A 16,293-nucleotide genomic window follows, 5' to 3' on the forward strand; every position below is an offset into this window, starting at 1 on the left:
TTTTCTGAAACATTTTGCTAATTTTAGGTATTTTTTTGTAAAATTTTCTGTTAGCTATGTTTTGCAAATTTCCTTTCATTTTATTGTAATTGCTTAATTTTTGTTTTTTAACTTAAGTCTTTAACTTATGTTAAAAAAAATAATAATAATTGTTTGAATTTGCTCAGGTTTCAGTAGGTTAGTTCACTTAATACCAGTGATTATTTTAACATTACTTTTTAATCACACCACTTTGAAATTATCTGACAAGTATGACAAATTCAATAATTAGCACATACTAAAATATCTTTTCATATTAGAGTTCTGAGGGCAAAACCATTTCAAGTGGGGGTATGGGTCTCAACTTGGGCGTCCAGAACACAAAAAGGTTTGAAAACCCCTGTGCTACCTATCTGGGAAAACAAAAAGAACATTTTTTCCACTCAAAGCTATCACAGCAACCACCTCAATAAACCAGCCTAAAGCAGATAAAGTGCTGACCAAGGCTACCAATTTCTACTTGGTGAGGAAACATCCTTCGGTTACCCACTCTGAATCCTGACCTCTGCCATATAAAGCACACTCATTTGTAATGTTCACTGTTTGGACTTTGGACTACAATACAACATGATAATACTCAGGATGTAAGCAAAGTTCTCAAATCAACGTAATTTGTAAGATTTAGAATAAAATCAAAACAGCAAAAACCTAAGACCTTAACAATCACATGTATCAAAATACATCAAGTTCAAAGCTTTTGATATTTAAGGGCAAGCAGATTTCCGCAGTTCAAGATATAACATTAAAGACAAAGGAAATACTGGGGATGATTGTATGATGCTCTATCTCAAACCTCAGGATTTTGGTTGCAGCATCCTCTGTCCACTCACCAGTCAAGCCAATCAACCAGCCAACAAACTAGACATAAAAAGGTCAGAAAATGACATCTCTTACCCATCCTCCTCTCCATCCACAGTCTTGAGGAGCCCGGCTGATGCAGATAAGGCACTGGCGGCAGCGGCAGCAGCAGCAGCAGCAGCAGCAGCAGCAGCAGCTGCAGCATTGCCCTCAGCTTCTTGACCCTGACCAGCGCTGGACCCTGAGCCTGCCTCCCCTCCGGACAGCTTCGGCAGCCCCAGCAGAGCTGACTGGTGCTGGAGGAGCAGCCGCTGGGCATCCTCAAGTTGAGTGGTAGTGAAGGTGGGCAGACTAGCATACAGGGCACTGGCCTGGGCAGCATGGGCCTGGGCCTGGGCACTGGTGAGGTCCTGGGACAAGCTCATACGGGGCGGCTGGATATGGGGAGCAGACTGGGTCGGCACCCTGACACTATTTCCTCCGTTGTGGGCTTGGGGCTGGGGGTCACTCTGAGGGTTGGGAGGAGGCACACCTGATGCAGCCACTTGGCTAGGGTGCACTGTGCTGGGCAGCTGGGTGCCAAGGCCCGAGTTTTGGGTTTGGGTTGGGAGTGACTGTTGCTGCTGCGGTTGCTGCTGCTGTTGGCGATCCAGAGGGACAGGGTGACTCTGAGGCTGTTGACCAAGGCCTGCTGCTCCCATCTGGGAAACCATAGTAGAGGTGGTGGCCTGGAGGGAGGGGGTCTGCTGGGGCTGAGTCTGGAGGAGAACCTGTGCCTGCTGCTGCCCCGCTATCATGTGGCATGCTCCATTCCCTGGCCCAGAGGCAGCTGATGCAGCCTGATGGGATAGAGGTTGAGACCCGACGGGTTGGGGCAGGCCAGGGTGAGGCTGGGTGTACTCAGGAGGCCTGACCTGCACTGGGGCCGTCTGGGTTGGAACAGGAGGCTGTTGGGCCAGGGAGCCATAGCCTATCTGTTGCTGTTGCTGCTGTTGTTGTTGAACACCCACTAGGCCCTGGGTGGAGGCTGGAGGCTGAGCAGCAACTGCCTGGGCATAGGTGAGCTGCTGCTGGGGCATAACAGGAGCAGGGTGCCCTATAGTGGTCTGATGGCCTGACATGGCAGCAGGCTGATGAATGCTGGTGGGAGCAGAGGGGGCCACGGTGGTCTTCAGGTGTGCATGGGTTAGATCCTGGGGGTGCATGTGAGGTTGGGTATGGGACACTCCCATGCTTAGGCCACTAGGGAGGAGTGCTTGGAAGGCCTGAGGGGTGGAGGCATAATCCTGCGCCTGTTGGGGTGCTGACGGTCCCCCAGCCTCTCCACTGCCCACACTCTCTGTGTAATGGCTCAACGTACTGACGGTGCTACTCACAGAGCTACTACTGGTGCTTTCCCTCTCTGAAGCCCCAGCAAAATTCTCAGGGACAAACTGACGCATGCTGGTACATGCAGCTTCAGATGCCGAGGAGCTAGAGGCAGAGGCTGGGGTTTCTTTGTCATAGTACTCAGTGCATGTCCATCGGCCCTTCTTGAAGGGTTCAGAACTGGAGTCCAGCTTCACCACCCTGAAACGAGAGCTGGTAGTAGCAGCTGCAGGGGCTGGGGCTGGGGCTGGGGCCGGGGCCGGGGCTGGGGCGGGCTGGGGCAGAGTAGAGGGTACAGGGGCTACGGCCATGGCTGGGACAGAGGCACTGCCAGGCTGAGACAGAGAAGATCCAACCCTTCCCTGGGTCCCACTGGAAAGTCCCATCACCCCAGAGGCACTGACAGCAGCGGCAGCAGTTGTAGTGGTAGTCGTGCTCATAGTGATGCTGGAGTTGATGGTTTGGTGCTGTTGGATCATGTTGACATTAGGGCTGGTGATGAGGCTGCCCACAATAGCAACGGCACCACCTCCGCCTCCGCTCCCCCCACTGCTGCTTATCACACTAGGAGGGAATCCACCACTGCCACTGCTCGCACTGGTGCTGATCCCCCCCCTCACAGGCACGTTGGCAGAGCTCAACATATTCACATTACTAACATTGCTGGTCTGGGGATTAACTATACTAACAGTAGTGCCCGTGGCAGAGCTGTGCATTCCAGGGACAGATCCCAGGGCCACGGCCCCCACAGGCTGGGCAATAATACTTGGAGGCCCAGCTGGGACAACATTCTCTTGGGGGACCCCCACGTTAGAAGGCATTTTCTGGGTGACACAAGGTAAAGCTCCAGAAGTGAGGGCAGATGGGGCCCCCACAGGCCCAGAGGAGACGGACTGGACCTGAGCCTGGTGAGGATGATGATGCCCCTGATGATGATGATGATGATGATGTTGATGGTGGTGATGAACAATCCCATTCACCATAGTCCCTCCATGCTGGGGGGGCTGGCTCAGGGAGTGGAGTTGTGAAGGTTGATTAGGGGAGATAGCTCCAGGGGTCTCTGCCTCATGGAAGTTATTCAGAGTCTCCTCAGAAGAGCTTCTCTCTGCTCCGGCTATGTCATTGGCGCGGGAGAGGGACACATCCAGGATTTCTGATGAAGACAGGTCCTCCGTGTGGGATTCATCCAGGTCATCGTAGCTCTCTGTGTCCTCTGCAATACTATTGTTGGTGCTCACGGATATCTGTGCTGGAGTCACACTAGTGATTTGGAAGCCGCTCTTCTTTTTCATCTGAGCTCCTGCTGACTGTGTGGGCTGGGGCTGGGAGTGCAGATTCAGGCTGTGGGGAGGAGGATGCTGGGGGACCGGGGAGGACGAGCCAGCCGGAGGTTGGGATTGAATCAACAGGGAGGACTGAAAATCATCGACTGGGACATGGCTGTTATTGACCACCGCGTTTGCCGGCGTTGACAACGTAGAGCCACTCCCGCTGCCCGTGTTGCTACCCCTTCTAGGAAAGACTGCCGGGTGCGCCATCTTTCTAACACTGCCAGAGTCTCCTGCAGGGTCCGGATGATGCATTTTGAGAGAATCCGGGAGGTAGTTGGTCTCTGACAGTAGTATCCAATAACGTTGCAGTTCGTTAACGCCGCCGTTTTGACAAAGCTACGGTCAACAGACAACACGACTCAAAAATAAATATCTGAACCAAGTATTGGATGGCTCTCCCCAAATATAAGGCAAAGTTGCGCCGATATATTAACCCTTGTTCAGACGCTTAAACGCTCTCCGATGACAGTTCGCGAGGCAGAGGAAGCTAGTGGCCGCTTGCTAAGTCGCGAGCTAACGTCAGCTGATGAGCTTGCCAGTGATAGTTAGCGGCGAGCTACCGGTGTTAGCTGTTTGCCCCTTTGTTACACACAAGCCAACATTTCGGGGTTCCTGTAATAAAATACTCAACTGGAACAACTACTCGTCCTTTAAGCAAAATCAGTATGCGGCGGCTGTGTGTTAAATGCTAGCCTGACAGAAATGTAACGTCAGCTAGCTAGCTGCCACAGTCTCCATCCCCCGACTAGCTAAATACAGACTATGGTGAGTCGCATTAACGTTAGCTGTTGAATTTTGTTCAAAGGAAAATAAAACGAAAACAAGCAACCTTTCGCCCGGTGCACGGTGATGCCAAAAAGTATACCTTCACAGAACAGTGGCGTTAAAAACACTTAATCCATTCCGTAGAGTCTTGGTTTTTTAGTCCAATCTTTGCTGTATCACTCCTCCTCAACAGTAGCGTTATCCTGTGTCGGTACGGTCGGTACGCCTCCTGCACCGCTGCTGTCGGTCTGTGACGAGACGGGAGGGGAGGAGTGCTTGGTAATATGGCGACCGCGCATGGTCTCTGCCGGCCGGGGCAGCCAGACATAAAGCAGTCTGGGAGCGGCGTGGGGAGCGGCGACGGGGCGGCGTGCACGAGCAGGGGTTCGCGAAATGTTCCGGAAATTGCCGAGAGAAAGGCAGCTTCACTCCCTCCGGAGCCAGGGTGCTGGGATATGTTCAGGAAGGTGCAAGATTTTACTATTATCATCATGCGCAAGGAAATGTAGAAATGACTGAGAATAGTTTGAATTTCACGAAATACACAGGCCAGTGGGTGTGGAATACTATGTAATTTTAGCCATTTAAAAACAGGTACAGTGATAAGTAAATAACAAGTAGCCCTATGAGACACACCAGAAAGAAGCACTGGGTGGAATAAAACATGTTTCAATCAGTCTGTTCATTATAATGAATGCCATCAGTTGCCTTAATGGTAATAGATGCTATCAACTAATTGAGTTTCAGTGGCTTGTTACTCTCAAATGACTTATAACCCAAATAGTCCATCAAGCTGCACCAATCCACCCTTCTGTTATCTTTGGGGTCAGTTTAACCTCATTCAGTGTCCAACGTCTCTAAATATATGATTAACTTTTTTGTAATTTAATGGGGTCAGGTGGGTAAACATGAAATGAACATGATGACATGTTTTCAGTGTCTTGGTCACATTTTGTAAGCATTAGTGTTTCTCTTAGCTGAATAAACATGTAACAAAATATCAACATTTTATGCAAATTAGTTTTAGTTGTTTTGGATTACACTTGGGAACTATAACTATAACATGCCATTTATAAACTTCTTCCTTCTTCAATCTGCTTTAGGGCCCTCACCAAAACATAGCCCTCCTGTAGCAGTGTGAGAACCACTGATAGTTCATGTGACATTTGGGAGGAAAAAAAACTGATTCCCACAGGAACTTTGATGTATAAGGGGTTTAGTGGGGGAGCTTTTGTTTTATCTAAAGGGCTGTTTTAGTCATCAACTTGACACATAAAGTGCCTTACACATAAGTTTGGACAACATTTTTAATTAAAATTATTTTGTGGGTGTTTAAATTGCAGAGGTCAATTTGAACCCAGTTGATAAAAAATATTTGTAAATTTGAAGGTAACAGAAGGATTAATGAAATCCTACCCTCTTATAAAAAGGTGGGTAAGAAATAGTCCATAGTCAATGATCTGGCTCCATAATAAACCTTAGTAAGTTCAAAAATGTTTTCCAATCATGCTACTATTTGAAAACAATATGTGGGAGGCCTGCATGACAAGTTGACATGGCAAACATCTTGTACAAACATATTCTGACGTAAAAATGAATGTTGTGGATGGAGCAAAACACAACATCACAACAGTGTTTCTGAAACAAAGGTAGACAGAGGGGTGCTAGATCTCTCTGCAGACACATGTGTTCACTGCACTGAAGGATTATTCTACATACAGGTACTGTTTGGGGCCTCTCTCTCCCTCTTTCTCTCCCTCTTTCTCTCTCTCTCTCTCTCTCTCTCTCCCTCTCTCTCTCTCTCTCTCTCTCTCTCTCTCTCTCCCCCTCTGCCACACATACAAATGCATCCATATATATCTGTAGATCACCGATTTTATCCTCATAAGAATGGTCAAACTAACTGATTGTCTGTGTGGACGAGAGAGACAGAGCAAATGGACACATTTGTGGGTCTGTAACGTTGTCACTCCAGGTCAATGAACTTTCCTGTTAAAAAAGAGACAAGCCTGAGCCTTTGAACATGCATCTCCATTTTGTATGTTCTGGTGTTTTCTGTTCACCTCTGGACACCAGGACCTTGTTCTGTAAATAACTTAATTTACAACAAATTTTCCTTTCTCCTCCTGTGACACTGTATTGGGTGGGAACATCAAACATGTTATACTGTTGCAGATTTTTTTAATGTCAAATTTATTTGATATTTGTTTTTATCTATCTATAGATAGATACATCGATAGAGATATATACATACATTTATATAAACAAGATTAAGAGAGGAAGGTTCACCAGCAGGACAAGCAGGTTGACAAGGCAAATCTTGAGAATTGATGGAGTTTGGGTCACTAGGTTTCAGTGGGGTGTAACAGGGAAGCAAAAGTTTGCTGAAAATAGATGTGCAGTTGAGGTAACTCTCAGAGAGGAAGGACATAGCAGTGCTTCGTCAATGAGGCAGAGGAGCAAAGAGAGAGAGAGAGAGAGAGAGAGAGAGAGAGAGAGAGAGAGAGAGCGAAGAGGAAGAGGGAGGCAGAGATTGACTGTCAGGCAGGCAGACAGGCTGTACCCATCCATACAAATGATGGAGGGAGAGAGCCAGCGAGAGCCTAGTGCAGTGTAAGCGTCTGGTGCTGTCAGCAGCTTTAAATCACACTGGCACTCCACAACAAAAAAACACACAGCACTATTGTGCTGCTACCCTAACAATAATGCTCAATTTACACTCTGGGCTTCACATTCATTTTGTAAACACTTACCCCTGTAATGAGTGAAATTCAGAAGTTGTAACTTCTTCATATACACAAATGTCTATTTCGCCACACTGTTACCGACTGATAGCCATTTAAGATATAATCTGTTCACTGAAGCTTTTACATTCACTGATCTTAACATCCCGTGTCTGGTAGCTCCATCCCGGGAAAAATCCTCTGGCACACAGGAAGTGATGTGTTTTATGTTTCAGGTTTGTTAGAAACACACTGAAGTACAACTGCATGAACTGAGCAGAAAAGAACAAAAGCACCAAATACAGAAATTCAGAATTCACCAGCAAAAGAAATTAAAACAAAAAAAAAAAATCAACATAGCAGCACTAAATAAAGTGATTGGTAAGTGATCTCTGGGTGGTGAGGTGCAGGAGCCCATGGTTTATCAAATGAATTAAAAAATATGCCAGCAGTCAGTGACCAGTGCACTGTCCTCCCTAGGGTTATGGCTGTCCGCACTTGTGACTACACCGTCCACTATAGACTGTTAAACTGAAGTGACTGTTAAACAGGCTGTTTAAACACTGTTGAGCTTGAAGACATGGAGCTGTGACAGTAGAGCAGTGATGATGTTGGTGAAACCAATGTAAAATTCCTGAAACAACAGAGGCTTAGGCCATGGAGAGCGGCAGGCCATGCCCAGTGATGCGGGGCAGGGTGTCTGTGCCTCTGTCTGGGGCTTGTGTCCACTGAGCCTCCCCAATCTGAATGGAAGCCAGCCTGGATGCCAGCTTTATTTTTGTTGGACGGCCCTCTTAGCACAAAATTGCAGTGCAGTGTACTAGGTGTTTAAATACCCAGGCCCAGCAGAGTCATTCATGAGTTTTTATTCCCACACATACTGTTGTCCACCAAGCCAGCTAGGAATTGCTGTACTTCCATTGTACCAGGATAAGAAAAAAAGGACTGGAAAAAGAAAATCAAATTCAATAAGAGACACACTGTTTTATATTCATGCAGATCCACATATTCACAGCTGGACGCTGTCCAATACAACCACACTCTGTGTGTTGGCAACTGAACAGCTTCACCAGGAGAACTGAAGGTTATGTGTTGTGCTCAAGCATTATTCTTTCTGTTTCCCAGCCCATATTTGATAATCTGAACCAGTGACCTTTCAGTCGTAAGCCAGTCTTTGGACTACTGCCATACAAATGCCTTGTTCCCCATTACATTTTTTATTTAATTTGATTTCAGTGTTTCCTTTTACTCATAAATCCCATTTCCTTTTTCCCCCTGTCATAATCCTATGTACAGTATGCAAAGTGCAAATAAAGGCAAACTAAAGCTGCAGGATTTGTCACGATATGCTCATGATGAGAGCTGTATGTCTTAGGTAACTGTCCAACAGAGACCTACACATTCTACAGCAGGAATGTATACTCATACACATAACCTTTCAGTGTTTGTTTAGGCTATCAGATGGACAAGGATGAGGGCTAAAGGGCAAGAGCCTCACATACAGTTGGTGAAAAGTGTGTTTCTAATACAATGTTCCCACTCAGCTGTTCACATTTGTCGAGGAAGAGTCAACTGGCTTGACAAAGCAACGTCCCGCGGCCTGATCTCCGACTGTGATAGATCAGGATTCATTACAGCAAAGAAATGGAGCGGAAAACATTTTCTACCTCACTTGCATCGGGGATGATTTCATTACCAACAGTGAAAGTTGAACTCCATCAAAACAACTCGCCGACAACCGTTGTGGTGCTCTTATGCAAGGCACTTAACCGAAATCCTTCACTGCTACAATAGAGCTGCTCAGTGGACAACAGCAGAAGACTGTTGTGTGAATGCGAATGTGTGTGTGTAACTGTGTGAATGTGAAGAGGCACGCTACAGCAAACCTTAACTGGAGAGAAAGTGGTTTAAAATGTATTCTAAAGGGTGTTTATGGAGAGACTTGGGTACAATAGATGAGCTGTTTTCAGGATAATAATGCATCACAAACATTTGGATTCATGGCTTTCATGTTGAATGGACAGGTTATAATTTTTCATTGTTATTTATTCAATAATTCATTGCATTAGTCTAGCTGAAAGTCGACACAATGAATTAACCAAAATGGTAACCTTAGATCCCCATGCTTGGCTGATGACTGAAAGGGGAACATGAGAGCGGCCACTGGAAATACTGTATTTAATAATAATGAAGGGAAGAGTCTAAGATGGCACAGGTTGACGGAGCCAATCTTCACTAAAACTACTGTGAGCAACAGGGGATCATGTTGGTGGGAGGAAGAGAGATGGGTTTGTAATGTTTATGGATGTAGGATACAAAAAATGTTACGATGCACATGTTGTTCCTGACTTGTCTTAAAGGGATAGTTCGCCCAGTTTGAAAAATGTTAAATTATTTCCCTTCCCCCTCCAGCTGTTATGTAGGACAGCAGTGGTGCTATCTTCCTCTCATTGTTACTGAGTGCTGGATGCTCCAAATGCTAACTGTTAGCCTCCTGCCTCCTATCTATCTATATGTATAGATAGATAGAAAGATTGATACATATATACATACATACATATGTATATGTATATGTATATACACACGGAGCGCTATAACTAAGTGGCTGGCATAGTGTACAGGAACATCTGCACTGAATTGGGGCTGAAAGTCCAAGGATCAAAGGTGGTAGGGAACGACAGAGCCAAGATCCTGCAGCACTTCCAGATCTAGACGGATAAGCTGGTGGTGGCTGATCAACCGTGGTGGGCGACAAACAGCAGAAGAAGGCAGTAGTGACGGATGTAGCTATCCCAAATGATAGCAACATCAGGAAGAAGGAACATGAGAAGCTGGAAAAATACCAAGGGCTGAGAGAGGAGCTAGAGAAGATGTGGGGAGTGAAGGCAACAGTGTTGCCGGTGGTAATCGGAGCTCTCGGGGCTGTGACCCCCAAACTGGGAGAGTGGCTCCAGCAGATTCCAGGAACAACACCTGAGATCTCTTTCCAGAAGAGAGCAGTCTATATAGTATTTATATAGGAGGCTAACAGTTAGCATTTGGAGCATCCAGCCAGCATCCAGCACTCAGTAACTCAGGAAGATAGCACCACTACTGTCCTACATAACAGCTAGGGGGGAAGTGAAATAATATCAAAATGGTTGAATTATCCTTTTAAGATGCTGGTGAAAAGATGTGTAATGTTTCCTGAGTGTGTTGGCTTGATGACAGCAACTGTGAGCCACGAACCAGGTGTGCAGAGAGAGAGAGGGAGAGAGTGAGTGGGATCGGCTTCCAGCTTGATCTTGTGTCGAGAGCTGCATTTGAGTGGCATTGACTGCTCAACGTGAAATCTGTCAGATGTCAGGTCCACACAAAAAACCTTGCACCTGACAAGACTTGTTCATAATACTTCAAAGCCATACCATTTCCACCTGAGGGGACCCACGCTGTCAGCATCTGTATTCAGAGCACTCACTCACTTCTTATGGACAGGTGACAGTGCACTATTCTATGCCGGCAAGCCTGTTCAAACCAAGTAATACATGCAGCATTTCTGAAAGCCATATCAGGCTTTGGATGTGAAGTAGCATGATTGCAGTGTGATTGCTCGTATTTGCATTAATTTATGCAGTCATGCAGTTCTGCAGATCCCTGACTGCTATAATCCTAATCAGACTCCATTTTTAGATGCACGTTAATATATGAACCGCTCTTGACACTGTGCATTGTGCTTATACACCGGACACACAATAATTTCTGACTGATTAAGGACATCCAAAGCTGATTTTATCCATACAGAATTATGTAAAATAAAATATTATGGAGGAACCTTTGCTGTGATGATAAATTGCAGTGTAATGTTCATGGCACATTTTCTGCAGTGGGAGCTGCAAAAAGACAAGAGCAGGGATTTGTGAATTAACAGAACAAGGGGGTGATAACTGCCGTTGACTTCCGCAAACCTCTCACTTTACTGACAAATCTCTTTATGTGTGACAAAAACCTCTCTTTATAAGCAAGGTGTAAAACTAGAAACAGCTGACTAGAAAAAGCTGAAAAGGAAGAACAAATTTGTCTTGGAGACTGGTGAATGTTAAATGATGGATGGGTGGATGTCTTTACTGGTACATAAGGACCAGAGTGTTTCAGGCTAAAGCCTCTCTCAAAATTACAAAACACAGAAACAATGGATTTAAATACGCCTCCAAAATCCCCTTATGTAAACACACATTTCTCTCTGTATGATTATTAAATAACTGTCAGGGACTTTTCTTTGACAGTCTGGTGACAACGGATTAGAGAATAAGAGATTAGAGGTAAGAAACAGCTATTTAACTCGTTTGTAATGTAAAACTTTCTTTTGTAACTTTGTCTTGTTATGCGATGTGTCAGCTAACATTAGTCATAATATATTACCAATAACAAAGTAGTGAGTCCTTTGGAACTACATGGTGCTAAGACAGTCTGACTCACACTTGGCTGGTATAGGGGGGAAGTGTGTGTGTGTGTGTGTGTGTGTGTGTGTGTGAAAGAGAGAGAGGCAGCCTACTTTATATGGAGAGAAGTATGTAACCTTCATTTATTTAATGACACAAGCGGTTACATCTCACACGATGAGACAAAGATTCAAAGTATTCTTCAAAATGTCGAGAATGAGAGATATTTATCTGCATACCGCAGATGTCATGGATGCTGTTGTTGTTCATTCATGCACACTGGCATGACCACAGGCCAGGCTGCGGCAAATACTTTGACCCGTTCCCTGCACTTTATTCCACTAACACATTGTGACGGTTAATAGGACAGAGCGAGAAATTTGAAAAGTATCACTTACAGGTAGTCTGTGTGCTTTATGCAAGCCACTGAAATAAAACCTTTGTGGGGAGGAAATAATTCATCACTTTATGCACACAATAAATCTGTTGGTTTAATTCAATTTGTTACTATATTTTTTTAATCAATTGTAATTTTTTATGTTCTTATGTTAAATCTTCTCCATCTTCCCACACCCATTTTCCCTGCACAATGCAAACCAAAACCACCCAATTAGGCAGAAAACCACTCAACCTGGCAATGCTGAAATAATATTAAATTTCACAAAATGGGTGAACTAACCTTTTAATGCTAGTGCATAGAGGTAGGTTTTGGGTAGATACCCATCTTAAAAAAGCAATTGCTTGATTAGGCTATCAAAAGTATTATACGGTGCTATTATAGTGAGATTATTTGTCTGCACATCTGAAGGTTAGGACGTGTCACTGGAGATGGTTAGGGTAAGCTAGTGTGCTGGAAGAGGCGTTTATTTCTGTGGTTGATTTATCATCCCAGTCTAGTTCTGGCAGTGCTGAAATATCCTCAGGCCGTGGGGAAAAATGCAAGCCTCAATGTTAAGATGACCTTGAAAGCGAAAGCCAAAACCTGTAGTCGTTCACTGCCAAGTTAATTTTATCCCCGATGAAAAAGGATTTGTGGATCTTTCAACTGTTAGAGGGCTGATAATGATTTTTTTTTAATAGTTTTCCAGATGCACAGCCAAACTTGGGTAATAAGAGGAAGTTAGGCTTTGGAAGTTTCTGTTATTGTGTGTCTAAATAAGTGTGCAAGTGCATGCACATGAACACACACACACACACACACCTGCAGTTATCATGGCACCATGAATTTCAACACATTCCAATGAGGCTGATATGCCGTGGCAGGCAGTGGGAGCTGTTCAGACGCTGTTCCTTGATGTGGCTGAGAGCTTTCTCTTTCCCAAGCTGTAAGTGGATGTGCTGATGGCTGGGGAGCTGGCAGTGTCGACTCAGTGGTCTCTGAAAGCCATCTTTGTGTTGAAGAGATTTGGCAAGATGAAGGCTGCTCCCCTCCAGGTCACACCGCTGAGAGATCCATTCGGAGCACAGGAAATTACACTGCTCCATGTGGTTCACGGAGTGCCAGACACCAAAAGCCATTGTTGTTTGTTGTAATCACAATCAGCATCACAATCACACAAATCGCCATGGTAAAATTGGTGATGAATTCCCTCGAAACCAGTGGTGTCCTCTGTGACATGAAGGAGTCAGCAGGTTTTCATCCCAGCCGAACAGTACAGTAGCTGATTGCGCTGCCTTCACTGCTGTTTTGAGAATTTCAAAATTGCACAGGTAATTACATGTTACATTATATACAGAAATATATAATGTAACAATGCTTATCACTATAATTTTATAATATAAGGTTAAGGCTGCAGGAAACTCATTAATCCTGACTGCGTATGACTGTGAGCGGTACTCTGGCAAGCGCTTTCAAAAATGTCTCCTACATTGTAGACTGGGAAGACATGCATCCTGCTTATGGCTCTTAAAGACAGTCTCACTCTGCAGCCTGGCCTTGCCACACCTCTCAGATACACATGAACTGCAACCACATAGACTGCTCTATATATCTTTGAAACTTGAGCAAATTCACTCATTTACTTGTTTTCTTTCCAAAACAATGGAAAAGGCAATTAGCAAATTGATTTTAAAAAAAAGTCCCCAAAAAATTTTACTAAAAAATTAGGGTTAAAAAAAAAAATGGTAACAAAGTTATCAAAAAAATTGCACTAAAATATTGTTTTAAAAAAATGACAAGAAAATGAATTTATCATCTCATTACTGATGCTGGATCAGTGTCATATTACTTGCTGTATGTTTAAATGCTTGTGAAAGGCATCTGAAAGAAAAAAAAAACAAAAAACAGACACAGTGGTGAAGTGAAGCCAAACAAAGTCAATACAAAATACAAAAAGTGCATGGTTGCCCACAAACGCATACATGAAAATATAATAGCAAGCATTAGTTAAGTAATTGAGTAAGACAACGCATTAACAATAAACCTGATCTCAGCCCAAGGTTATTTGTTTCCTTAATTATTTTTTATTAAACTCCTGCAAAAAAAAAAAAAAAAAAAAAAAAAAAACATAACACACTGGCATTGCTCTGTTGGATTTGCCTTCCTTGGCTGACAACAAACTTAAAGTGCTGCCTCATGGGTGTGTAACTTCATAATGAAGCCAGCAGCTGGCTGCTGTCGAGACCCCTGGCCAGGCTGGCTGCTGCCATGATATAAAGGTGCAATATCCAGATAATTAAGAGATTCAGCCGCCACTGCAGAGAACACCACCACCTCCCCTGATTACCCACTTTGCATGAGAGACAATAATCAATAACTTCAGTCTGATGCAAGCAGTTAGCAGACCGACTGCTGAGTCCTTTCGCGTGAGGAGGGAGTGTCCACACAAACTCAGAGACGTGGAGAGAGGGGCTGTTTGAACACTCCTCACACCCAAGTCCCAGGAGCTCCGACTGCAGAAAAGCTGTGGACATTGCACAATTATTTAGAGTCAGTGAAGTCCTTGCTCCACCACACTCACTAAATCATTTTATGGAATATAAAATACAGAAAGAAATACTGAAAAATGTAAGAGAGGAAATCGTTGAAATAGTTGAACAAGGCATTGTTTTACTGGACTGTTAACTTTTATTTTTTCATTTATTTGCCAGTAGATTTCTCCGTGTATATAGATAGATACATCGATAGATAGAGTCATCTGTTTATGTTTGTGGCCGATTCGGTCCCCATAAGAAGGCTAAGTTGTCCACAAGGTGGCAATACATCCAAATCAGACGCAGCACATGATGGTGATGTTATGTGTCTCTGAGTAATGTTTTGGTGATGATACACTAAAGGCAAGACAGTTGTGCAGTGCATCTTGTATTAGTTGTAGACTCTCCCAAAGGACAAAGCTGGCGTGTTCAGCTAGACCAAATGCTGATGCAGCCCAAAGCCCAGAAGCACCAATATGTCATTGCATATCCCAGCATGCATCTGCACAGGAGCTACACTCGGGTCTCACACTGCAATAATGGCATTATCAATGGCATTCAGGGACATATTAAAGGGTTATCTTTTACAGTGCTGCTATATTCATATTAATTAAAATGTTGATATGACAATTGGGTGGTCACTATGCATTAAAATGCTTTATTAATTTTATATATTAATGTTGCTTAAAAACATTGATTATCTGGTGTGCTTACCTGTTTTATTAGAGAAATCAAGTGTTAATAAATCTACCAACACTTATGCATAATTATTGTTTCAATATTGGCTGCTGTAATTACAGCTCTTTCTTCTCTGATTGGTCTGCAGCCTCTGCTGTTGCTCATGCCAGTTGAGCGTCGTCTGAATCACTCATGCACCCAAGAGCCCAAATGATCCAACAGACTGGATCTCTCACAAGTGTTACTCATTTCTCCTGGAATGCCATGAGGTAGTAAGATGTTATTGAATCTCCAAAAATGTATCAAAAGAGCAGATTGAAGAGGCAACATGGGGAATCACAGCCAAAGCAACATCCAGTGTATAAGAGCTTGACTGAGGCAGAGACCAGAACACTGCATGTTAACTTAATATTGACTCACTGCTAACAAATATATGTGTGTATACATATATTTGCATTATTTTTCATATAATGGTTATTTACCACTTTTTGTATTTTCTAATAGATCGTTTCAAAATGAGGCTGTCTCTGAACCAGGCACAAATTACATTCCCATGACTCACATATATCACCTCGGAGGGTGGTTTTGATTCACGGTCTGATCTGATCTCCAGCCAAAGTCACACTACATCTTCACTGACGAATATATTATATTCTAAGGGCCTGATTTTTAATGAGAATATAACACATTTTTAATGTTACATCAAACAAAATGTGACATTTGATATTAAAGGGATAGTTCACCCATTTTGAAAAATGTGATATTATTTCCTTTCCCCTCTAGCTGTTCTGTAGGACAGTAGTGGTGCTATCTTCCTCTCATTGTTACTGAGTGCTGGATACTGGCTGGATGCTCCACATGCTAACTGTAAGCCTCCTGCCATTCGGGTGGACTTCCCCCAGCTAACAGTCTTAAAAATAACTGCATTAATCCACAGAAAGTCAGTGTAACGTCACTTGCCACTTGTTAACATACAGCTACCGAGGGCAGCAAGTGAAATAATAGAATTTTTTTCAAAATCAGTGGACTATCCCTTTAACAAAAAAGCTTTAAAACATGTGTTTACTTCAATGCTTTTGGAGGGAGCTGACATGGGGGTTGGGGGGGCAACTCTCTGTGTGTTCAGAGGTCATAGGAACTTTAATGGCTCACATGGAGGTGAGTTATTGATTTGGGGTGAACTACAGTGAGACACTGGGTGGTAGATATTGTCTCCCATCTCCACTGTCCTTACAATTTCCTTGTGTATCACCACTTTTA

The 16,293-nt window shown here is 43.9% G+C and overlaps 1 protein-coding gene across 1 annotated transcript in view; it reads right to left on the reverse strand.

Annotated features, from left to right (window-relative positions):
* tsc22d1 (TSC22 domain family, member 1) overlaps nt 1-4,582 on the reverse strand; it is a 51,277-nt gene extending 46,695 nt beyond the window's left edge. Inside the window, exon 1 of the mRNA XM_030080114.1 lies at nt 934-4,582. Coding sequence (XP_029935974.1) covers nt 934-3,788 — 2,855 coding nt within the window. The 5' untranslated portion in view covers nt 3,789-4,582. The remainder of the gene's footprint in view (nt 1-933) is intronic.
* Nucleotides 4,583-16,293: the final 11,711 nt, after the last annotated feature.

The sequence above is a fragment of the Myripristis murdjan genome, chromosome 21 (assembly GCF_902150065.1).
Source record: "Myripristis murdjan chromosome 21, fMyrMur1.1, whole genome shotgun sequence".
NCBI classification, from domain to species: Eukaryota; Metazoa; Chordata; class Actinopteri; order Holocentriformes; family Holocentridae; genus Myripristis; species Myripristis murdjan.